This window comes from Fusarium phalaenopsidis (assembly GCF_050370095.1).
Source record: "Fusarium phalaenopsidis strain FUZ10S chromosome Unknown contig_32302, whole genome shotgun sequence".
In the NCBI taxonomy this organism is placed as follows: Eukaryota; Fungi; Ascomycota; class Sordariomycetes; order Hypocreales; family Nectriaceae; genus Fusarium; species Fusarium phalaenopsidis.
In genome coordinates, this window is record NW_028145405.1 from 1,580,329 (window position 1) to 1,605,050 (window position 24,722).

At 56.5% G+C, this 24,722-nt stretch overlaps 4 protein-coding genes across 4 annotated transcripts; 3 read left to right on the forward strand and 1 right to left on the reverse strand.

Annotated features, from left to right (window-relative positions):
* Positions 1-5,780: 5,780 nt before the first annotated feature.
* Positions 5,781-17,755, forward strand: LRP88_07869 (uncharacterized protein; the record flags this gene model as incomplete). The annotated part of the gene is made up of 2 exons (XM_083244384.1): positions 5,781-6,876; positions 6,933-17,755. The coding sequence occupies 2 exons, from the start codon at positions 5,781-5,783 to the stop codon at positions 17,753-17,755; spliced, it is 11,919 nt and encodes a 3,972-aa protein (XP_083098878.1).
* A 1,188-nt stretch (positions 17,756-18,943) lies between these two features.
* On the forward strand, positions 18,944-21,673 carry LRP88_07870 (uncharacterized protein; the record flags this gene model as incomplete). Its single annotated transcript, XM_083244385.1, has 3 exons — positions 18,944-19,130; positions 19,230-20,674; positions 20,738-21,673. 3 exons carry the CDS (start codon positions 18,944-18,946, stop codon positions 21,671-21,673), a joined length of 2,568 nt encoding a protein of 855 aa, XP_083098879.1.
* Positions 21,674-21,770: 97 nt separating this feature from the next.
* On the reverse strand, positions 21,771-22,868 carry LRP88_07871 (ankyrin repeat domain-containing protein; the record flags this gene model as incomplete). The annotated part of the gene is made up of 8 exons (XM_083244386.1): positions 21,771-21,827; positions 21,888-21,982; positions 22,037-22,268; positions 22,324-22,337; positions 22,390-22,492; positions 22,551-22,679; positions 22,732-22,757; positions 22,817-22,868. The coding sequence occupies 8 exons, from the start codon at positions 22,866-22,868 to the stop codon at positions 21,771-21,773; spliced, it is 708 nt and encodes a 235-aa protein (XP_083098880.1).
* Positions 22,869-23,166: 298 nt separating this feature from the next.
* Positions 23,167-24,659, forward strand: LRP88_07872 (WD40-repeat-containing domain protein; the record flags this gene model as incomplete). Its single annotated transcript, XM_083244387.1, has 3 exons — positions 23,167-24,301; positions 24,360-24,524; positions 24,574-24,659. 3 exons carry the CDS (start codon positions 23,167-23,169, stop codon positions 24,657-24,659), a joined length of 1,386 nt encoding a protein of 461 aa, XP_083098881.1.
* Between the last annotated feature and the right edge of the window lie 63 nt (positions 24,660-24,722).

Genomic DNA, 24,722 nt, shown 5'->3' on the forward strand with positions numbered 1-24,722 from the left:
CTTTGTTTTTTTCCATGCTTCGTCAGCCACCATCCAGCCGAAAAGCCTCCAATTGAGAATCTTCAACCCCGGCAACACTGAGCCCGGTGAGCACGGCATCAAACGCTGCCGCTGTCGCTATCACGGGTAAGACGGGGAGGAGAAACGATGCGATGGATGTGAGGAATGGTGGCCTATGACGCATCCGGGGGTAAGAATGAGCCAGGAAATGAAGACTGACTGCGTATTCCCATGGGGAATCTCAGTGTGGGAAACCTTGAGCATGGGAATAGCGGCCCCGTCTCACTCGGCCCTCCGAAGCCGCAATGCCGTTTTCCGTCGCCGGACGTCTTCCGATCACCTCCGTAAAGACGGAGGACCCCTGGTTTCACTCGCTGCACCTTCACGGGCCAGAGCAATGCCCCGTTGCCCGTGTCTTTCTCTAGTCACCTCTGATATTCTGCACCATGGTAGATAAGGTCTGCAAGTAGAAAACTTCGCAGTCGTTAAGCTTGTCCAGTTGGACATCCCAGTCGCGTGAGGCTATCCGTTGCAGGAGCATTGCATTGGCAGACCAAATATGGAAGCATGTATGTACGTATGTATGTATGTAGTAGTAGTATCTGCATCTGGCGCCTTTGGTAGCCGTTATGGCAGAGTCAGTGACAGCCCGTGGTTAAAGGCGGGAGATGGGACCACGGCCCGACTCGCAGGCCTAAGAATAACCTCATGCCTCTGCCGGCAGAACTAGACCGCGAAGAAGGAAGGCCAAAACAAAAGACAGCCTTCCAGGATGGGAAGGGCCCCCGTCAACAGGGCAGGTTAGGTAGCCAGGAACACGCGCGCCTTTGAGAGCAGCCAATGCCGTTGTTTTCCAACGGACCCGGGTGGGTGGGCATCACTCCATCCGTCCTGTGACGAGCAGCATGAACTTGAACGACGTGTTCGTCCTCCATACCAACGCGAGCTTCCTTTTGGGTGCCAGCGCCAGCAGCTGAGGGGGCTGAGCTGGAGCTCTGACTGCCGGACAGTGGAGGAGCCGGCAGTGTAGTCAAGAACTGGAGGAGAGAGAGGAGGCACGCGCAGACGGTTGGCACTTACAGTGAAGCCTTATCGTGATGGTCTCGATGTCCGCGTTGCGTCCTGGGGCGAGTACTACCTTGCCGGCTGCATTGTAATTGAGGGGCATAAGAGTCATGCGAGGAATTGAGACGTCCATTCATCCATGGAAGGATGGATGTCTTGCCGCGTCCACTCTCGATGCTTCGCTTAACAGAGGCGAACAAGAGTGCACCTCAACCTTCACAACAAACAAACCGTGCTGTGCTGCTACATACGCATCAGCAGCAACAGTACAAATGGATGTCTGTATGGTCCACCGATGACGAGTGCCTACATCTTCGGGTCTGACCGCCTTGACGACGTTGGGCGGGCGAGCGGCTCTTTCAGATTCTCCTGTTTTCTGTTTATCCTCACTCGTGCGGAGACGAGAACGAAACAACGCATGAGATGGTGGCCACGTCGTCGTCGCCGCTGTGGTCGATCCAGGTCCAAGGGACGACGAGACGAGACGGCATTGATCAGAGCACACTCACACACAGACCAGACCAGACCAGACAACCCGCGACTTGCGGGCTTTTCTGGACCCAGACCAGCCCAGATTCCGGCGCATCGCACGGGAAGCGGTGAAGGGTTTGGCGATGCCTATTCGGGCTAACGTCTGTGGGATGATGCACAGAGCTAAGGACTCGCAGGAAAGGTGCAGGGACTTGGAGGGGGGACGCTCGTCCCAAAGGCTCCATCCATCATGGATCCAAGGCCATTTGTCTTCCCTTCAATTGCGGGTAGTTCCCGACGGGCCTGCATGCCACCCGCAGAGTAAACACAGAGTGACACACCAAAATTCTCCCATCCCGCGCGGTACAACACACGACGCGATAGGTCCTCGTCGTAGGAAATACCTCAGGATTCGGTGCACCCACACCTGCTTCAGCTGGTACCCGGTACCTCGGACCAGGTTATACCCACAGCACCTTTTCACGCTTCCTCGACGTGTGTTGCCATGAATGACTCTTGCGCAGAGTAGGTTGCTGCTACATACCATTTCTTCTCTAGCCTCCCCCTCGGGCCCTGCCCTACCCGCTCCTCCTTACTGTTAGCCTATTGCCGTGGACAGCTTCGTCTGTTGTTGGAGTGACGATAGGCGCGCCATCGCGCGAAGCCTGATCTCCACAGCAGGCCCTTTCCGGCAACGAGCAGGTCGTCGTGGGAACCAGGCTGGACAGCGTGTTCCACAAATGGGTTTTCTCGCTGACAGGGAAAAGGAAAGACGCGGGGAACTGGGACGGGATGATGTCTGTCTTTCTGTCTGTCTTTCGTAGTAATAGTCTCAGACCTGAACTTGCCTTACCCTCTCTGCAAGTGCTGGCCAGCCCGCAAGGGACGGGAATCAGTCTGTCTGTCATGATAGGGCCTCAGACATGGTATTCGACCTGTAGGAAGTATGCAAGCAAGACAAGTTGTGCGTGCAAAGACCTTACCCCTCTTTAACCGAGACTTCGAGGCGAGCAAAAAGCCACAGCTTTGTTTCGTAGCAAAATGTCGATATTCGATATCCGTGGACATTTTCCACTCGCTACCTATGTCAGAGAATATGAGACAGAGCCAAGCCTGATACTATGTATCGAATGCCTGCAAAATGTTTAAATAATTCCTTTTTCCTGCCATCAAAGTACCGAATTAGTCGGCTCCTGCTTTGCCATGAATTCCAGTCAGTTTAGGGCAAAGCAATCTTGGACCTCGTGCCCCCCCGAATGACCGCCTGGGCCCCGCGTGATGTCACCGAGATCGAACGAGGGGCCCAGGGGACCCTTGGGTTGTCTGGATCAGGTCGCGGAGCCTGATGCGTAGCATTTCCTTGTCGATCCAAGGCGGATTTGACAGAGTTATTCATGCCCGCAGAAGGCGGAGAGAAGGAGAGCAAATGCACCACATCCCGTCCGCCCTATGAGTCGATATTGCCCTTGGGGTACCTCCCTGCCTGGTCTCGACGTGCAGCCTTCAGACGTTGCTGGCCAGGTTACTAGGTATCCAAGATCGAGGGGACACCCCAGTCGCGGGAAGCTTGTTGGGCGCTCAAGGCTAGGCGGGCTGTTGTTTTAGGCACCTTGCGGACGGGACCCTTTTTCGATTCCCCTCCTCTAATTAGTGGAATGCACATGTGAGATTGGGGGGCTGGGAAGAGATGGGCTCAACGTGTTATTGGGCCCCATCAGAGGCAATGAACACGTCCATCAAGGGGAATCTGGTCCAACCACGCGTTTGCTCTGCGGCCTGGCCCTGCAGGCCTGCAGAGGTATCAACGGGCCTTGCTTTGGTTGGCTGGCCTGAATCGAGTGGATCGTGCATACATGAGGGAGAGGTGTGTGTGTGTGGTGGTGGTGTTGCAGCGGCGACAGAAAGTGCATCGTGATTTTTTCGACTGCACGGCTTGACGTCGCCTGTGCTCGGGGCCGAGGAGGAAGTGACTGAGGACGACGCCCAGACCCGAAAAGATTTTCTCTTAATGGTGGTACACGGGGTTATGTATGGTTAAAGCGAGTGGGTGTGTAGAGCCCTGTACGGAGGGCGTTTTCGAATATCATGGGTCTGGTGATAATGGTTGCCGGCTTGCGAGGATGCGGCCAATGTCCGTTGACGACGGGAAACCAAGGATCCATGACCTCCATGGATTCCATGGCTTCTGTGGACTCGAGGAATGACTCTTACTATCCCCAGATTTCCGATCCCCTATCCAACACTGCATCATCGTTATTGATGTACTTGTCGGCCCATATAGTCCCGGGTATAGAGCAAGGTACCTCAAACGACGTCCAATCCGCTGAACCTGTATGGATGGGACCTACTGCCGTCCTCTATTCGCCCTTCTCCGAAAAAGCTGCCCATCTCATTTCTCTCTCCTCCTGCCTGAGGTGATGGGTGTTGCCACATGCTGAGGAAAGACAACGGGAAGGAGGAAAGAGCCAACGAAAGGAAAGGGGCTCAAACCGCCTTCACACTTTTCCTATCCACCTCCCATCGACGACTTCTAGATATCAGTCATTCTACTGCACCTCACCTTATCTCAATCTCATCTCACCTTGTCCTCCTAGACTGACTAGGGTCTTCCACGTTTCTACCCGGTGGCGGCGTGTTTATTACGGACTAGAACACGGAGCCAGCCAGCAGTTAACCCAGCAAGGCCCAGCTTGACAAGCAGAGCCACTGCGCGCAAGACGGACGTCGCAACAGATCTAGTCCTAGGGACAACAGAAGAGACCTTGGCTGCACAAAAGGATCCCTTCCCTTCTCCTTGCTCGCCCACGCCCACGCTGCCCGCCTTTTCGCTTGACGCTTGTTAATGGGGCGCCGCCCTGTCGATTCTGCCACTTACCAGCCAGTCCCCTTGTTGCATTGCGCTGGACATACCCCCAAAGTACAACATCTGAGCATTCGCCTGCCCGACGATCCAAACAAGCAACGCCGGCGTCATTGGCCCGCGGCACTACCGCTTGTCTTGGGTCATTTTTTCGGCCTTGCCCAAAGGTACCACAACCTGCCCTTACACTGCAACTCACTCACTCACTCACTCCCTTTGAATCCCCTCCCCTTCTCTCATTTTTCGCATTGCGCTTTTTGAGAGATATCACCCCGGGAGAACTGACCCTGCCCAGCGTGGCCCGAGGTCTTATGAGTTGAAGCTTACCCAGCAAGCAGGGAATCGACCCCGTCCGTTACCGATAGTCGAGACAAGGCGATCCGACGACTGGGGGGTTGGTAAAAGCGACGGCGGCTGCGTTAAGTGTGGTCGTCTGTCGCCCAGGATATTGATAATTACCCTGGGAGCTATCTTTTTGACAACGCTCCTTTGAATCCGACCCATCGCACTACTTTTCCCGAGGCGTCATTTCGCTGCACCGCGTCGACCATTCTTCGACAACTCCGGGTAGATTCACACCACGATACCCCTTCTCTGCACGACGTCGCATTCGATATACCCAAACAATCGACGACCTTGTCTCCCTCGCACCGCATTTAGTCGCCCTAAACGTTTCCTCTGCGACTTACACGAAAATCTTCTACCGTCGGCGACGACATCTTTGGCATCGAACCTCAGCTCCAGCACCATATTGCTCTTGTGTGCTGGCTCTCTATTCGATACCTCTCCGCCTCCCATTCGCACACTCCAACGCGCAGCTTCCATGTTTGTGACGTCGCTCCGTCTTCGCACGAGCTCCATCCCTCACAATGGCCGCGGCCGATGTTTTGGCGTTCACAGAAACCTGGATAGGAAGCAGAGATGGCTGGCCAACGACCCGGCCTTCGCCGAATGCGTGGGATGAGACCTTGCGTCTGCGCTTGAGTCTCATTGCCCGCGCCTGGCTCATTGAGAGGTCTTGTAAACAGGTAAGGGCGCCTTTACCTATGTCGGTTCCAGTTCACATTACTGCTGTCACTTGGAATCATTTCGCACGGAGAAAGCTTAAAGAGCCTTATGGGTGGCGCATAACGGCCGGTCCCTTGATCGACGGCCCGAAGCATGAGGGGAACCGGCGCCACACATTCCTGGCAGAGCTATCTGCTCCGGAACTGTAACCTCCTGAAAGTCTGTCTCATCTAACCTCATGTCATCCTAGGACCTTTCTACGTCATCACATCGAACCGAGTCCGTCGCGAGACCTCTAACGATCCCAAGTTGCTCCCCACGATGGTCTCGACGAATACCTAAGACCTGCGACTCATCCGTTGCCACCGAAAGCACCATGGATGCCAATCGCGCCGATAAATTCGCTCGCAGACGTATCCCAAAATGGCTCGATGCCTTCCCTCTCCCTCCCTCCGACGCTCCACGAGAACCCCGTCGACCCCAAGACAACATTCTGAACGACCCCGCATCCGATCTCCTCCTCGACTTCAATTCTCAAGAAGGCTTCTACCAAACGGCCAAGAAGAAGAAGGGCAAGGCAGCACAACCCCCTCCACCGCCGCCCCCGCCTTCCGCGCCACCGGCCGACAACGGTCAGCAAGATGACAATGGTGGAGGTGATGGCGGAGCCAACGGCGGCGATGCTGCAGGTGGTGCCGGCGGTGGCAATGGCGATGGGAACAACGGGCTGCCTGCCATCTCGACGAACGATTTCGGTACCGATTCATTCCAGGATATCAAATTGGGGGACGACAAACTGGACCTAGGCTTGAAGCCTCCAGAAGGGAAGGGGTTTGATCAATGGGGAACGAAATGGAACTCGGGGGGGACGGGTTGGGACTGGTCTGGAGGAGGAGGAGGAGGAAATGATATCGCGGGCGATGGCAAGGACGACGAAAACCCCTGGGGTAAATCGAAAGGCCTGGAAGGACCCCCCGAGGGTGGCAAGCAAGAAAAGGAGGACCCTTGGGGATTTGGCGTCAAAAAGGAGAAGAAAAAGAGTCCCCTTTGGGGTGCGGAACCTGAAGAAGAGGTCAAGTCTGGTGATGGCTGGGGCTGGGCCGGCTCCAAGAAAAAGGACAAGGGCTTGGAAGAGGTTCATATGGCCTCTGAAGCTGCTGCCACCGAGAAGAAGGACATCTGGGATACATGGGGAATATCCAAAAAGGACCGGACAAAAAAGAAAGGCATACTCGAAGACGCTGGATCGTCACACGCGGAACCACCACCAGATCTCCAAGATGATTTATGGGGTGGTGGTTGGTCAAGTAAGAAGCCTGGTGGAGTGCCGGCGCCAGCGCCAGACCCCCCTTCGTTCGAGGACAAGAACGAAGGAGATGACTTTTGGGCAACGTTCGGCTCAGGGAAGTCGAAACCCGTGGAGGAGAAATCGGCTGTGGATGGTTGGTCAAGCTGGGGTTTGACAAAGAAGGGTAAGCAAATGAGTTCAATTGGATGTGCGCATTTTACGGTGACTAATGGCGTGCAGCTGAGCCGGTCAAGACAGCGGACGATGGCTGGGACTTATGGGGGGCAGGTAAGAAGATAAAGAAGAAGGCCGGTGATCTAATCCAGCTCGGTGACGATATTCCACCCCCGGTTCCGGACCCGGTCGAGGCCGTGGAGAGTGAAGGCGGCTTCCTCGAATCCTGGGGTTTCGGTAGGAAAAAGAAGGCCCCAACTGTCGATCCCTTTGCTTTTAGGACACCCGCCGCCGAGGACCCTGATGATGGTTTCTGGGGGTCACTCATAAAGAAGCCTAACCCACATGATTATCTAGATGAACCTAACGGTGAGATTGTCCAATATGACGATGTGGAGAGAGGCAAGGGAAGCAAGGTTATCAACCAGGAACACGACGACTGGGATTGGAGATCATCCAAAACGAAGAAGTCTGAACATCGGATGGGCGCCTTGACTGACCTACCTCCTCCAGCGCCAACGCCCCCCTCTATGAATTTTACTGAACACGAGGACCAAGCAGGAGAACCCGAAGTACCACAGCAAAACCCCGAAGAGGTTGAGGCGGCTCTCGAGGAGGAGGAGATTGCTGCTCTCCTGGAGAAGAAGGCGAAGAGGGGAGGGCGACTTCTCAAGGCTGACCGAGAACGCTTGGTCGTCCTGGAAGCGAACGCTGCCAACAGAGCCGTAGCTAAAGCAACACGCGAAGCGGAAGAACAAGCTGCGAGGGAAGCAGAAGAAGCCGCTGCTGCAGAAGCAGCCGCTGCAGCCGAGGCAGCAGCCGCGGAGGAAGCAGCAGCGGCAGCAGCAGCAGCCGAGGCCGAGGCTGTCGCTCTACGAGAAGCAGAAGCAGCAGAAGCAGCTCGCGACGAACAAGAAATTGCATCCCTACTTTCGAAAAAGAAGAAGCGAGGCAAGCTGCTCAAGAAGGAACAGGAACGACTTACGCTACTCGAAGGGAATGCCGCCAGGAGAGCTGAAGCTCAAGCAGCCCGTGAGTCTGAGGAACAAGCAGCTCAGGAGGCTGAGGCCGCGGCCGCAGCAGCAGCAGAGGAAGCAGCCGCCCAAGAAGCAGCGGAGGCCGAAGCAGCTGCTCAAGCAGCTGCAGAAGCAGAGGCAGCGGCTGCTGCCGCCGCCGAGATCGCCAAGGAAGAGGAGGAAATGGAAATGCTCATGGTTAAGAAGGACAAGCGAGGAGGAAAGCTCCTTAAAAGGGAACAAGAACGGCTTAATACCCTTTTTGAAAACGCCGCGAAGCGAGCAAACGAGCAAGCTGCCGCTAAAGCTGAGGAGCAGGCCGCGGCAGAGGCCGAAGAAGCTGCTGTCGCCGAAGCTGCCGCCGCCGAAGAGGCCGCCGCGGCAGAGGCAGCAGCGGCAGCAGAGGCAGAGGCAGAGGCAGAAGCAGCCGCTCAAGCAGCGGCAGAGGCTGAAGCCGCAGCGCAAGAAGCAGCACAGGCAGAAGCTGCCGCAAAAGCAGCAGCAGAGGCCGAGGCGGAAGAAGCTGCCAAGGAAGAGGAGGAACTGGACGCTCTCAAAGCCAAGAAGGCGAAGAAGGGAAAGCTGAGCAAGGGCGACACTGTCCGGTTCACCACCTTGGTTGGCAATTCCGTCAAACGTGCTCAAGCCAAAGCTGCCAAAGAAGCTGAGGAGGCTGCCGCGCAAGAAGCAGAAGCCCAGGCAGCCAAGGAAGCTGAAGAGGCCGCAGCTCGTGAGGCTGAGGAGCAAGCCGCCCGGGAAGCTGAAGAGGCTGCTGCTAAGGAAGCCGAGGCTGCCGCCATCGCAGCAGAGGAGCAGGAACTTGCCGATTTGACCGCGAAGAAAGTCAAGCGCAATGGCAAGCTGACAAAGAAAGACACCGAGCGTTTCAATTACCTTACACAGCGGGCTCTCGAACGCGCTGAACAAGCAGCAAAGGAGGCAGAAGAGGCTGCCGTAGAGGAAGCTGCTGCGGCGGAGGCGGCTGCTGAGGAACCCCCCGAGGAATCAGTCGAAGAAGCCCCTGAGGAAGCTCCCGAGGAAGCTTTCGAGGAAGCCCCCGAGGAAGCATCCGAAGAAGCACCCGAGGCCGAAGATACGGCTGCACAGGAAGCTGCAGATGCTGAAGCCACAGCAGCAAGGGAGGCAGAGGCGGCAGCAATCGTAGAAGAAGAGGCAGAGCTTGCAGCCCTTACTGCAAAGAAGGCAAAGAAGGGCAAACTCACCAAGAAGGATACGGAGAGGTTCAACATTCTCACAGAGAATGCTGCACAACGACAAGCTGCTAAGGAAGCTGAGGAGGCTGCCGCCGCTACTGCCGCTGAGGAGCAAGCAGCAAAGGAGGCAGAAGAAGCAGCAGCCGCTGCAGCAGAAGCCGAAGCTGCCGCTGCGAAAGAGGCCGAGGCGGCTGCTATTGCAGAGGAGGAGGCAGAGCTCGCAGCGCTTGCTGCTAAGAAGGCAAAGAAGGGTAAACTCACCAAGAAGGATACGGAGAGGTTCAACATTCTCACAGAGAACGCTGCACAACGACAAGCTGCCAGAGAAGCCGAGGAGGCTGCCGCCGCCGCCGCTGCCGCCGCTGCCGAGGAGCAAGCAGCACAGGAGGCAGAAGAGGCAGCTGCAGCGGAGGCAGCAGAGGCTGAAGCAGTGGCTGCCCGTGAAGCTGAGGCGGCTGTTATTGCTGAAGAAGAAGCTGAATTGGCTGCATTGGCTGCCAAGAAGGCTAAGAAAGGCAAACTGGGCAAGAAAGATACCGAACGATTTACTGTCTTGACCGAGAATGCGGAAAAACGAGCCCAGGAAGCTGCCGAAGCACAAGCTGCTCAGGAAGCCGAAGATGCTGCAGCAGCTGAGCCCGAAGCCGAAGAACCACCCCCCGAAGAGGCACCCGAAGAACCTCCCGCCGAAGAGCCGCCTGCCGAGGAACCCCCAGTCGAGGAGCCCGACGACACTGCTGCTGCTGAAGCTGATGAAGCCGCTGCTCAGGAAGCAGCCGAAGCAGCGGAGGCTGCAGCTCGTGAGGCTGCAGAGGCTGCAGAAGAGGAAGCTGAGTTGGCTGCCTTGATAGCTAAGAAAGATAGGAGGGGCAAACTTGGCAAGAAGGATACAGACCGGTTCAACGCTCTCACTGAAAGCGCGGCCAAACGGGCGGAAAAGGCGGCAGAGGAAGAAGCCGCTGCACAAGCCGCTGCAGAGGCTGAAGAGCAAGCGGCCCGAGAAGCTGAGGAGCAAGCAGCTAAGGAGGCCGAAGAAGCTGCTGCCGCTGAAGCTGCCGCTGAAGCTGCCGCTGCAGAAGAAGCCGCTGCTCAAGAAGCCGCTGAAGCTGAAGCTGCTGCAATTGCTGTAGAAGAAGCAGAACTTGCTTCCCTGACAGCTAAGAAGGAAAGGAAGGGCAAGCTTACAAAGAAGGATACTGAAAGATTCAATATCCTTACTGAAAATGCTGCTCAACGGGCAGAGAAGGCTGCAGAAGAGGCTGCAGCGCTCGCCGAAGCTGAAGAGGCTGCCGCGGCCGAGGCTGCTGCTGCAGAAGCTGCCGCTGCAGAAGAGGCCGCCGCCGCAGAGGCTGCAGAAGCTGAAGCAGCGGAAATTGCGCAAGAAGAAGCCGAGCTGGCTGCTCTAGCCGCAAAGAAAGCTAAGAAGGGGAAGCTAGGGAAAAAGGATACCGAACGATTTAATCTTCTTACCGAGAGCGCGAATCAAAGGGCTGAAAAGGCAGCTGAAGATCAAGCTGCCAGGGAAGCCGAAGAAGCTGTAGCTGCCGCCGAGGCCGATGAGGCGGAAGAAGCTGCGGAGCCATCCCCAGAAGAGCCTCCAGAACTAGAGCCAGAGCCAGAGGAAGAGCCAGAGGAAGAGGAGGCTGCAGAGCCGGAACCAGACGAAGCCCCTGCCCCAGAAGATGCTGAGGCAGAAGATGCTGCCGCTGCTGAGGAGGCTGCAGCTCTCGAAGCTGCGGAAGCCGAAGCCGCTGCTGCGATTGCGGCAGAAGAGCAAGAGCTAGCAGACCTGGAGGCAAAGAAGGCCAGGAAAGGCAAGCTGGGCAAAAAGGATACCGAGCGTTTCAATACCCTTACTGAAAACGCTGCCAAACGAGCCGAAGAGGCGGCCGAGAAGCAGGCGGCCGAAGAAGCTGCAGAAGCAGAGGCTGCCGAAGCCGCTGCAGCTGCCGAAGCCGCCGCCGCTGAAGCTGCCGAGGCCGAGGCTGCTGCCGCCGCCGAAGCTGCTGCAAAAGAGGCTGCCGAGGCCGAAGAAGCTGCCGTGATTGCACAGGAAGAAGAGGAGTTGGCTTCACTGGAAGCCAAAAGGGAGAGGAAAGGCAAACTTGGGAAAAAGGACACAGCACGCTTTACACTGCTCACAGAGAACAAGGCTGCTAGGGAGGCCAAGGCCGCTGAAGAGCAGGCTGCCAAAGAAGCTGAAGAAGCTGCCGCTGCGGAGGCCGAAGCCGCAGCTGCTGCAGCAGCTGAAGAGGAAGCAGCCAGAGAAGCCGAAGCGCAAGCAGCCAGAGAAGCTGAAGAAGCTGCAATCGCCGCTGAGGAAGAAGAATTAGCTACCCTTTCAGCTAAGAAGGCTAGGAAGGGTAAGCTAGGGCGAAAGGATACTGAACGCTTCGCTGTTCTAACCGAGAATGCTGCAAAACGAGCGGAGGAACAAGCAGCTCGTGAAGCTGAAGCCGCTGCCGAGGACCCAGCGGCCGAGGAAGCTACTCCGGAGGAAGAAGACGCTCCAGCTGAGGAGGCTGAGGAAGCTGAAGAACCAGCTCTGGAGACGGAAGAGCCAATAGAGGACACCCCTGAAGAGCCGACAGAAGAATCCCCTGAAGAACCCATCCCAGATGTCGACGAAACCGAAGAGGCGGCAAAACAAGCTGAGGAGCAAGCTGCTAAAGAAGCCGCTGAGGCCGAGGCTGCTGCTATTGCTGCCGAAGAGGAAGCAGAGCTTGCGGCGCTCGAGGCGAAGAAGGCTCGAAAAGGGAAATTAGGGAGGAAGGATACTGAACGCTTTGTCCTCCTCACCGACAACATCGCCAAGCGCGCCGAAGAGCAAGCAGCCCGAGAAGCCGAGGAGCAAGCAGCTAAGGAGGCCGAAGAAACCGCTGCCGCTGAAGCTGCTGCGAGAGCTGCCGCTGAGGCTGAAGGTGCTGCCATTGCTGCTGCTGAAGAAGATGAACTTGCGAAACTGGAGGCAAAGAAAGCTCGGAAGGGAAAACTAGGGAAGAAAGATACTGAAAGGCATGCTCTTCTCACTGAGAATATCGCCAAGCGTGCTGAAGAGCAAGCTGCCAGAGAAGCAGAGGAAGCTGCTGCCGCTGAAGCTGCTGAAGAGGAAGCCCCTGCTGAAGACGAGCCTGTTGAAGAAGAGGCCGGTGAAGAAGAGGCTGCTGAGGGGGAGGCTCCTACAGAAGAAGTTGCCGATGAGGTTGCTGATGAAGCTGCTGCCGAGGAAGCCGCCGCCGCCGCCGAAGCTGCTGCTGCCGAAGCTGTCGCCGCCGAAGAAGCTGCTGCCGCCGAAGAAGCTGCTGCAAGAGAAGCTGCCGAAGCCGAAGCCGCTGCAATTGCTGCTGAAGAAGAAGATGAGCTTGCGAAACTAGAGGCAAAGAAAGCTCGGAAAGGCAAATTAGGGAGGAAAGATACGGAGAGGTATAACGTCCTTACCGAGAATATCACGAAGCGTGCCGAAGAGCAAGCTGCAAAGGAGGCTGAAGAGGCAGCAGCTAGAGAAGCTGAAGAGCAAGCAGCCAGAGAAGCCGAAGAGGCTGCGGCTGCGGCTGCCGAAGCTGCTGCAATTGCTGCCGCGGAAGACGAAGAACTCGCAAACCTGTCAGCAAAATGGGAAAGGCGAGGCAAGCTTGGCAGAAAAGACACAGAACGCTTCAAGCACTTGACCGAGAATGCAGCAAAGCGTGCTGAAGAGCAGGCTGCTAGGGAAGCCGAGGAAGCTGCCGCTGCCGGTGGCGCTGAGGAGCCAGCCCCTGATGACGCCGAAGAAGCCCCCGAAGCTGAGCCTGAGCCCGAAGAGATACCGGACGAGGAGGCTGAAGCCGAGCCTGCAGATGCCCCAGCTGAAGAGGTAGAGGACCCGGCCGCAGAGGAGGCCGCAGCCGCAGCTGCAGAGGAGGCTGCCGCAAGAGAGGCTGCTGAAGCTGAAGCGAATGCCCTCATCGCGGAAGAGGAAGCAGAGCTTGCTGCATTAGTAAAGAAAAAGGCCAAGAAGGGAAAGTTGGGCCGCAAGGATACCGAACGCTTTAACCTCTTAACCGACAATGCAGAAAAGCGAGCTGAAGCTCAAGCAGCGAAGGAGGCAGAAGAAGCTGCTGCTGCCGCTGAAGCTGAAGCTCAAGCAGCGGAAGAAGCAGCCCCAGCAGCAGAAGAAGAAGACGATGACGATGAGTTTGTGGATGCTGAAGAAGGGGAAGAGGAAGATGCTGGGGAAGATGCTGATCCTGAGGGAGTGGCCGAGGAAGAGGCAGTCGAGGAAGAGGCGGAACCAGAAGCCGACGACGATGCTGCTGAGCCCGAGCCCGAGCCCGAGTCCGAAGAAGAAGATGCCGAAGCTGCTGCTGCCGCTGCCGAAGAAGAAGCTGCTGCCGCTGCGGAGGCTGAAGCAAAGGCTGCCGCAATCGCTGAAGAAGAAGCTGAGCTCGTAGCTTTAACTAAGAAGAAGGCGAAAAAGGGCAAGCTAGGTCGCAAGGATACAGAAAGGTTCAACATCTTGACTGAAAACGCCACTGCGCGCGCCGAAGAGCAAGCCGCAAAGGAGGCCGAGGAAGCTGCAGCCGCCGCCGCCGAAGCTGAAGAAGCCGCTGCGAAAGAGGCTGAGGAAGCGGAAGCCGCTGCTGCTGAAGCAGCCGCCGAGGCTGAAGCCAAAGCTATTGCCATCGCTGAAGAAGAAGCCGAGCTCGCAGCTTTAACTAAGAAGAAGGCGAAAAAGGGCAAGCTGGGTCGTAAGGATACTGAAAGATTCGCCATCCTGACCGAAAACGCCGCTGTCCGCGCTGAAGAGCAAGCCGCAAAGGAGGCTGAGGAAGCTGCTGCTGAGGCTGAGGCTGAAGCTGAGGCTGAAGCTGAGGAGGACGCCGAGGAAGCTGCCGAAGAGGTGGCCGAAGACGCCGCCGAGGAAGCCCCTGAGGAAGCTGCTGAGGAAGTTGAAGAGGAGGAAGCCGAGGACGTCGAAGCAGCTGAAGCAGATGCAAAGGAAGCTGAGGAGCAAGCTGCGAAGGAGGCCGAGGAACAAGCTGCCAGGGAGGCTGCAGAAGCAGAAGCTGCGGCCATCGCTGAAGAGGAAGAAGCCGAGCTCGCAAAGCTGATAAGGAAAAAGGAAAAGAAGGGCAGACTAGGCCGTAAGGACACTGAACGGTTTGACCTCCTGACTGAAAATATCGCCAAGCGCGCGGAGGAACAAGCTGCGAAGGAGGCCGAAGCTGCTGCTGAAGAAGCTATCGAGGAACCAGAGGAGGCGGCTGAAGAAGCTGAAGAAGAAGGCGAGGATGTCGAAGAGGCTGAGGAGGAGGTTGAGGAAGCGGCCGAGGAAGCAGCCGAGGAGGCCGGGGAAGATGAAGCTGAAGCGGCTGCGGCTGCAGCTGCTGAGGCTGAAGAAGCGGCTGCAAGAGCTGAGGCAGAAGCTGCGGCGATTGCTGAAGAAGAGGCCGAACTCGCAAAATTGGTAAGGAAAAAGGAGAAGAAGGGTAGGCTTGGCCGCAAGGATACTGAGCGATTTGACCTTCTGACTGCGAATGCAGCCAAGCGTGCAGAGGAAGCTGCTGCTGCCGCTGCTGCTGCTGAAGCCGAAGCTGAGGAAGCTGAGGAGGAGGGAGAGGCGGATGAGGAACCGGCCGAAGAGGCGACTGAAGAGGATGAAGAGGCAGCTGGGGAAGCTGGAGAGGTTGCAGAAGAGGCAGCCGAAGCCGAAGCCGACGCAGAGGCAGAGGCAGCAGCTGCTGCGGAAGCTGCTGCTAAAGCGGAAGCAGAAGCTGCGGCAATCGCCGAAGAAGAGGCTGAGCTTGCAAAATTGACAAGGAAAAAGGAGAAAAAGGGTAGACTTGGCCGCAAGGATACCGAAAGATTTGACTTCCTTACTGCGAATGCAGCCAAGCGTGCGGAGGAAGCTGCTGCTGCTGCCGAAGCCGAGGCCGCTGCTGCGGCTGAAGCTGAGGAGGCCGCAGCAAGGGAGGCTGCTGAAGCTGAAGAGGCTGCCGCCGCCGAGGCCGCTGCAGCAGAAGAAGTCGCTGCGAGGGAAGCCGCTGAGGCCGAAGCCGCTGCAGTTGCTGAAGCTGAAGCAGCAGAGCTCGAGGCCCTGAATGCAAAGAAGGCCAGAAGGGGTAGACTGGGTAGGAAGGATACAGAGAGGTTCAGGGTCTTGGAAGAGAGAGCAGCTGAAAGAGCCGAAGAACTAGCTGCAAAGGAGGCTGCGGCTGCTGCAGAAGCTGCTGCCCAGGCCGCTGACGCTGAGCCTGAGGAAGAAGAGGAAGAAGAAGAGGAGGAAGAGGAAGAAGAGGAGGAAGAGGAGGAAGAGGAGGAAGAGGAGGCAGAGGCAGAAGCTGGAGCAGAAGCTGAACCAGTGGCTGAACCAGAAGCTGAGGCTGAAGCTGGAGAAGCTACCGAAGACGAATCGGAAGCAGAATCGAAGGCAGAAGCTGGCGAAGCCGCTGAGGACGAATCGGAAGATGAATCAGAGGCGGAGGCGGAAGAGGAAGCAGAGGCAGTTGTAGAAGCAGCTGCAGAAGCACCACCAGCAGAGGCGGAAGAACCGGCGACGAAAGAGGTAGCGGAAGCAGAGGGGGAGGAGGATGAGGATGAAGACGACGAAGATGAAGACGAGGATGAAGATGAGGACTCGGATGAAGATGAGGACGCCGAAGAAAAGGAAGCCGACGAGGAAGCCGCTGAGGCTGCCAAGGGAGAGGCTGGTGAAGAACCCGCGGAAGAAGAAGCTGTGGAAGAAGTCCCTGCTGCGGAGCAAGCCGCTGAAGAAGAGCCCGTCGAAGAGGTCTCTGGGGAGGCTGCTAGAGAAGTCGATGAAGCAGTCGACGAAGAGCCAAAGGAACCCGAACCCGAACCCGAGGCGGCGGCTCCCGAGGTCATTGAAGTGGTCGACATGACGCCGAAGAAGCCCAGGAGGAGTCGGAAGAAGACGCGAGGCGAGGGACCGCCGCCGCCGCCTGTCCCCGATCCGCCGATTACACCTCCCCCCGAGATCAAGCATTCCCGAAGGGAACGACCCAAGCTCCACCGTGAAGGCACATCGTGGGGAAAGCGGACCTCGATGCCAAGAGAAGAAAAGGAGAGATCGTCCAAGTCTAGGTCGAGCAAGCCCAGACGTGAAGAGAAGTCGTCCTCGAAGGGATCATCCTCCGACAAAGTTGAGAAGACTCCAGCACGGTCCCGAACGACAGGTCTCTTTAGTACGCCGCCAATTACTCGTTCATCGACCATGTACGAGAAGAGACCCAGCGTTATGAGCAACCGCCGTCACTCTACAGGGGCCCGTGGCCTTGCATCGCCACCTCCCGACGAGGCAAGCAAGGTCGCGGACGAATCCACCAGACGTCGCAGGTCGCACAAGTCACGATCGCGAGAGGATGATGATGTCGTCATGGTCGACGCCGAGGCAGAAAGGCGTGAGCGTCGCCGACGATCCAAGCGCGCCCGTGAAGAAGACGTGGTCATGGTCGAGTCGGGTGGTCCTTCAGACACACCTCTCCAGCGAAGTGCTTCGAGCGCGAAGAAGCCCTCAGGCTTTTCCAGCCTGTTCACTGGCCTAATGACACCCAAAACCGAGCGTCCTGACCCTCTCCGTCGCCGTAGTACTTACGCAACAACTGACGATGAGGCCTTGCGCAGTGCCAAGATGGATGGAGATGCTGTGGTGATCGATGCTGACCGCGAAGCTAGGCGGGCGGCTCGGAGGGCTAGACGGGCTGACCGCGAAGCTGCAGGTGACCCTGAGCGCGGGGACGAAGAGGCACGTCGTGCTCGGGATGAAGCACGGCGTGAGCGACACCGTCGACGTGATGACGACGATGAAATACGGAGACATGAGGAAAGAGAGGCACGTCGGGCTGAGAGGCGAGCTGCTCGTCAACAGCGTGAGGAGGAGGAAAGACGAGTCGAAGAAGAGCGGCGAATGGAAGAGGATCGGGAAGCTCGAAGGGTGGAACGTCGACGTCTACGCAAAGAACAAGAAGCTGCTGCTGCAGCCGCTGCTGCAGAGCAGGAAGAAGAAGAGATGCGACGAGCCGCAAGACGAGAGCGGCGACGTGAACGCCAAGTTTACGCATCGGAAGACGACTCTGAACGACGCCGACGACGAGAAGCTAGAAGAGCGGCTCGTGCTGCTGAGGTAGCCGAGGCACCCGAGGCAGCTGAGGAAGAAGAAGTATATCGTCGAAGAAGCCACAGGCACGCCGAGCAGTCAGCCGATGAGTATGGACAACGGAGATCTCGACGTCGTGAGGAAAGACGGGGTTCGGCCTGGCCACATTCAGGAACGTCGTCCTGGGTCAAGGATCACACGGATGCGCCTCCTCCACCCGAAACACCTGTTGAAGAGGCGGCGCCCGAACCCGAGCCCGAGCCCGAGCCCGAGCCGGTGGACGATGAACAAGCACGACGCGAAGCGCGCCGAGCCCGTCACCGAGCCAAGTACGGAGGCGGGACGCCAGATGACACAGATGACCAACGTCGACGGCGGGCAAGGCGAGAAGATCGCGATAGGGGCGGCGACAGAGATAGAGATCGCGACAGGGACCGAGACCGGTACCGCGACAGGCGGCTACAGGGCTCAGAAGGGAGCGACGAGCGTCACCACAGCCGACGCAACTCGGGATTCGTGGAGGCAACACCACGAACACCGTGGTGGAAGAAGATTGCAGGATGAGGGATGAACGATGCATGAGTGTCCTTTCGAGCGAGCGTGTTTCTGAGTGTCCTTTTTGATTACGACAAGCACGATTGACTACTACCTATTACCTACCCCCCTACCTACCTACCTATCTACCTACATCACGACACGACGACCAACTCAACATGGATGGCAGCCTAGCCTAGCATCAGGATTATATCACAACGGGAGAGCGGTGGAGATTCCCTCTTTGCATTTCCTGGGTTTCTTGGGTTTGTTTTGGAACGGAGCATTGCAGGATGTGTGTGTTTGACTTGGTTAATTTGGATTTTGCGCATATGGATGGACATATGGATACCTATGTACTTGGTCCATGTATGCTTGAGTAGGCACTTGTTCCCCTGACGGCCCAGGGGACAAGGTGACTGCCGGGTAACATGTATACCTATACCCGTTTGTGAAGTAGTGTGTGATTTAGAATGTATCTATGCATTGTACAGCCGCGGGATGGCTGAGAACCATTGTGTTTGGATTGTATGAGCGAGTGATGGTGATGATTTGGGAGCTGCAATGATAGCAGCGGGCAGAAGTGAAGTGTTGGTTCGACTTTAATAGCAATAAATGAATAACAACTTTATGAACCACCTATGAATAGGCAATCATTTTCATGCAATTAGCCCGTCCGTGTCCTCCCTTGAGAGAGAATCACAATGGTCAGCCACATGGATTCATTGTAGGCAGGGTACGGTGTCACCTTGGCACACCTCATCCCGAGGGAGGGACTCGATAGCTACCAGCTGAATCATTGAAAACTTCTCTCTGGACAGCAGTCCAAATGTTTTCCATTTACAAAGAAACCAGACAATCTTTCCTTATTTTCTATCTTTTTTTTCATAGTCGGCCGCTTAGATAATTCAAGTCGACGTGGACGCAAGGGCGCCTCCATTTATAGCACGAGGTAGATCCCTACACGTTGCCGTTGCTGGTCTCACTCCACTACCTACCTACCCACGCAATCCCCAGTCGCACGCTGACGACACCTCAACACCAACATCCACTACTTGTGCTTCTGCCTACCCACCATCACAACGACAGCCACGATCGCCTCGATACGACCACGACGCTCGCTACCGCCGCAGCAGACACGACCGATGAGGTGACCATCAGCACCAGCGTCAACCAGTTGACGATCCACGAGCTACAGCAACTGGCCGCTTCTTCAACATGACTGCGCCGGGCAAGGGGTCGCGATGGGGGGCCTTCCTCTCCTCGGCCTTTGAGGGCGTAGAGAATCGCCTCGATAACTTGCTTGATGAGGAGGAGCATCAAAAGTCCCAGGGACAGCCGTACCATCAGCAGCAGGGAATGACGGTGCCGCAGCCATCACCGAGCCCCAAGCCTGCCATCACTGGTACGTCGCTCTCTTTGTCTACTCCTGCTCTTCTGTCCTAGCGAGACCTTGTTCGTTCTCATTGCTGTGATCACTCGCTGATTCCTGATTCCACGACAGCTCCTGCCCACAAACCAAACCGCGCCAATGATCGTCTACAAGCCAGGCTGGCCAAGGCCATGGCTTCGAGAACCTCACAATCCTCCCCCCGAAGCTCCATCGACACTGCCCGTGGCTCGGTGGATAAGGAGCGCCCTGCCAGTACAGAACCGGTGATCACCAAACCTCCCCCCGAAATACCAGAGCCCAAGCCTGCTGAGTCTCAACCTCAGCCGTCCGAGCCCTCGTCCGTTGCCGAAACTCCTCCCGTTCCTGCAGAAGATTACGCAGTCACCTCGAAGGAGGACGAAAAAGACCAAGAAGTTCCGAAGCCAGCTACCTCCGAGCAGGCCACTGTCGACTCCGTTCCCAAAATTCATACACCAGACGACCCAGCACCAGATGAGCCTGCAGCTCAGCCCGAACACGCCATTCAGGAGCAGCATGACGAGAAACCCGCCGAGACGCCGAAGCCCGACACAGAAACCCCGACGGAGACTGCGCAAAGTGACCAAGACGCGAACCAAGCCAGTGCCCATCGAGAGGAGATTCAGGAATACATTGAACAAATAGACTCGCTACAGGCCAAGATACAATATCTATCAAAGAACGCTGCAGAAGCCGCCAAGAAGGCAGCTAATGATGCTCCTGCAGGGAGCGAAGAACGCAAACTCGCCGTAAAAGACGAGAAGATTGCTCTACTGCTGGAAGAAGGACGAAAGCTCTCTACTTCGGAGCAAAAATACCGAACCACAATCCGAAAGTTGCGGTCGCAAATCGTAGAAAACGAGAAGCAAGTCGCTGAGCTCAAGAAGGGCAAGGAGAAAGCCTTGTCTGAGGCTGAGTCGCTACGTAACCGTGTTAACAGCAAAGAGGAGCAAGAGAAGCGGAATGAGGAAGTGCGAAAAGCGAGTGCTGCTCTCCAAAAGGAGATTGACACACTCAAGAAGGAAAAGGCGGCCAAGGACGAGGCCTACCGGCGCCTAGAGCAGGATTCCAAGGCCAAGGCGGAGCAGGCACAGATCGCTCATACCGAGGCTCTCAACAAGGCATTGGCTGCTGAAAAGAAGCGACAGACGGAGCTTGAGGAGACAATTGCAACATTACGAGCAGAAAAGGAGGCATTGGCCGAGAAGGCGCGTCTAGATGAGATAGATTGGCAGGCTAAGCTTGATCGAGCCGTTGAACGCGGCCGCAACGTCGAGGAAGAGCTTAAACTGGAGCTGAGGGCGGCCGAGAGCAAGCTCGAGGCCATGCGAGTAGCTGCTGAGGAAGCGTCCTCGGGCTCAGGAGGAGACATCAAGTTGATACGACACATTGAGACCCTCCAGTCACAGTACGCCTCGGCCAGCGAGAACTGGCAAGGCATCGAAGCGTCACTCCTGACAAAGGCAGCCAACCTTGAGAAGGAGAGAGATGAGGCGCAACGGCGAGAGTCAGAGATGCGGAAGAAGGCTCGAGACTCGGTAAGTAAACTCATATCCTTGAAACCCATTGAAACCATGGCGCATCGTCTGACATGTCATTAGGCCAGCCGATGCAAGCGCCTCGAGGATGAGCTGCAAGACGTCAGCCCTGCCCTCACGACCGCTCAACAGGAGTTGGAGACATGCCGCGAGCAACTGGCTACGCTCAGGACCCAGCACAAGACAACCGAGACGGCACTTGAACAAGCCCGGGCCGATCTCGAGAAGCAGCAGCGGGCTGCGAGCAGGGAGATTTCTGTCGAAGTCGAGCGACGACAATGGGCAGACGAGGTTACTACGCCCAGGACTCAGAGCCGCCCTGACTCGCCACTGCTCTCTGTTCCTCGAACCTTTAGCTCTGACCTCATTGGCCTGCCTGTGCCAGGGAGAGCGCCTCGCCGAGTTCCAACGCCTGGAAGCCAGCCCGATAGTGCCGGCGAAGGTTTCTTTTTCGGTCGAAGAATGTCGAGCCAGCCCCCGATCCGGCCGAGTGCGCTGTCGACTGGCGGACCTATGATGCCACCGCTGTCCCCCTTTGAACCGCCCAGCGAATCGCCACGAGCAGCCTCTCCCCCACCAGAGAGGGATTTCGGTCTTGAAGATGGCGACCCATCCTCCCCTCGTAATGTGGCTCAAGACATGATTTCGGTATCAACTGTTGGAGCTGGCCCATCGGTACAGCTTGTTGAGAGAATGAGCGCCGCGATCCGGCGGCTGGAGGCTGAAAAGGTGGCTGCTAAGGAAGAGATGGCTCGAGTGTGCAGCCAGCGAGATGAGGCGCGGTCTGACATGGTTGGCCTGATGAAAGAGTTGGAAACTGGCAAGAGTGCTACGGCGCGAGTGACTCAGCTCGAGGCCGAAGTGGAAGACCTCAACTCGCGATACCAGACAACGTTGGAGATGCTGGGCGAGAAGAGCGAGCTCGTCGAGGAGCTCAAGGCCGACGTGCAAGACGTCAAGGAGATGTACAGAGAGCTAGTAGAGCGGACGGTGAAATAAGCAGCTAGCCAGCTGCTGCGCGCTTGAATGGATAGACGACGGGTGGTTGTAATGTCTGGCGATTCTTTCTGACATCTATGTATTCCTAGGTACCTAGCTACCCCGACAGCTCAATACCCTCGCGCTCAGCACCCTGCAAGATATAATTGCGTACCTGTTGAAAAGTTAGACGGAGGGCGTCTGTATGACGGGTCATTTCTCTAATTATACATACTTCCTTGTCTGGGGCAAGATCCAGAGCCAGCTCTTCTGCGCTGCTCTTGATGGTGAAGTCGGCGCCTTCCTTGAGGAGGGCGACAGCGGTGTCTCCTTGACTTGAGTTAGCGGGGGTTGAGAGTGAAGGCTGCGTGATGGTCTGCGTACCGTGGCCCTCTGCGACGGCGTGGTGTAGAGGAGTGTATCCTTCATTGTCGGTAGGATTCAGGGGGCTCCGGTTCTTGAGAAGGAGCGTGACCATGGGGACGGAACCGACTGCGGCAGCACGATGGATGGGATACTGGCCCCGGCGGTCGCGGAAGCGTGTCGAGGCGCTATTGTCGATGAGGATGCGGGCGATGTCGAGGTTCTTCTTTGAGGCTACAAAGTGAAGAGCAGTCTGCAGGCAAGACCAGTCAGATGGGGCATTACAACATCTGGTGACGGATTTTTACCTGTCCACTAGTATCTGTTGGTCGTGTTAGCTTCTGAAGATCCCAGGGTGTGTGGAAGGGTCTTACTCTTGAGGTTGACGTCGGCGTCCTTGGCGATGAGGAGCTTCACAACAGCCTCGCTGTCGGGGACACTAGCCGAGATCATGAGAGGAGACCACCCACTCTCATCCTATCCTCGAAATCAGCTTAGCCACTTTTATCATACAGGCCATCATATGTGAACCAACCTGAACATCTGCGTCAAAGCTGCGCTGGTTGGCCAGAAGCTGGACAATGTCCAAGTTGTTGGAAGAGGCCGCCCAGTGAATGGGATATCGACCATCGTCATCCTTTCGCTGCGAGAGTTTCGGATCCGACTTATGAATTTGTTAATATATGAGATATCGTACATGGGAAATTATTACCAACCTTGAGCAATCCCTCAGCGACAGATACTGTCGGGTACATATTAGATCGCTGATCCAACGGGCGCACAGATGTACATGATACTGACCCTGTCCCTCGCGAGCAGCCGTGTGCAGAGGAAACTTGTCTTCACTGGCCATTTTGGCTTTGCAATAAAGGCGACAAAGTGAAATATAGCAGTAGATTCAATATTTAAGATGATTCAACAGAAAAATCATGAAAGAAGAGATCATGCTCTTGGGGAGGTCGACACACATTCATAGGCTGTAGCTCACCTTACGTACAACAAGCTGTTAGCCACACAGATTCAACTGTGGCGCTTGGACGCCACACGCGGCTGCCCAGCCTTTCAACATTGACAACTCCCAGTCGCAACTTTTGCCATCAACTTTTCCATCCTCCATTCTCTTCAACATAAAAACCACCACGACAAAAATCATGGAGACGCCTCAGATACCTCAAGACGCGCTACAGCTCAGCGCGCTCGCCGCACAAAATGCCACAGTATCAAGAACGCTCTTTGCGCACGCCCAAGCCCCCGAGCCGCCGTCCGCGAAGCGACAAAAGACCGACGACGCGTCCGAGGATCCCATCACGAAGAGACGCTTCCGTGCCGAGTACGCCCACGTCGAGACGCTCCCACCATCAATTACCGCCAAGCTTCCTACAAAGCAGCCCGGGAAGAAGGTCGCCAAGCCCGGCGCGCCAGCAAGGCCAGCCATGAAGCTTCTTGAAGGTGCGCCTGGCTCCAAGAGTGGTGCATCGTCGGCAGCTAGGGCAGAGAGCACGCCGCAGAATATGAGCCTCACGACGAGGGGAGCGACAGCCTTCCAGCAGCCCAAACCTGAATGGCACGCGCCGTGGAAGTTGATGAGGGTCATTTCTGGTCATCTGGGTTGGGTGCGCAGTTTGGCTGTTGAGCCTAACAACAAGTGGTTCGCCAGTGGTGCTGGTGACCGAACCATCAAGATCTGGGACTTGGCCACGGGCTCTCTGAGGTTGACACTCACTGGTCACATCAGCACCGTTCGCGGCCTCGCCGTGTCCCCACGCCACCCATACCTCTTCTCTTGTGGCGAGGACAAGATGGTCAAGTGCTGGGATCTCGAGACAAATAAGGTCATTCGTCACTACCACGGCCACCTCAGCGGCGTCTACACCCTCGCTCTGCACCCGACGCTCGACGTGCTCGTAACAGGTGGTCGCGACGGTGTCGCCCGTGTCTGGGATATGCGCACCCGAAGCAACATCCACGTCCTCTCAGGCCATACCCAGACCGTCGCCGACCTCGTCTGCCAGGAGGCCGACCCCCAGGTCATCACCGGCTCCCTCGACTCGACCGTGCGCCTCTGGGATCTCGCTGCCGGAAAGACAATGGGTGTGCTCACCCACCACAAGAAGGGCGTCCGCGCCCTGGCGACGCACCCTTCAGAGTTTACCTTTGCTAGTGGTAGCACGGGGAGCATCAAGCAGTGGAAGTGCCCCGAGGGTGCGTTCATGCAGAATTTCGAGGGTCATAATGCCATTATCAACACCATGAGCGTCAATGAGCAAAATGTCTTTTTCACAGGAGGTGAGCAGCAAGCGCACAGCTTTATGTGTCCTCCCAATAGCTAATGGTTTGATTACAGGTGACAATGGCTCAATGAGCTTCTGGGACTGGAAGACTGGCCACAGATTCCAGTCACTCGATACAACAGCCCAGCCCGGCTCCCTAGATGCCGAGGCGGGTATCATGAGTTCGACATTTGATAGATCAGGATTACGTCTGATCTGTGGTGAGGCCGATAAAACTAGTAAGTTGCAACAACTCATCAAATTATTGAATATAACTAACAGGTATAGTCAAAATATGGAAGCAGGATGAGACTGCGACAGAGGAGACACATCCCCTAGACTGGAAGCCAAGCTTGGCCAGAAGGAAGTATTAAGACAGACAGACGCAGAGAAAGGTGGAACATCTAATACAAGGACCGTATGTGTGTGTCCTGGGA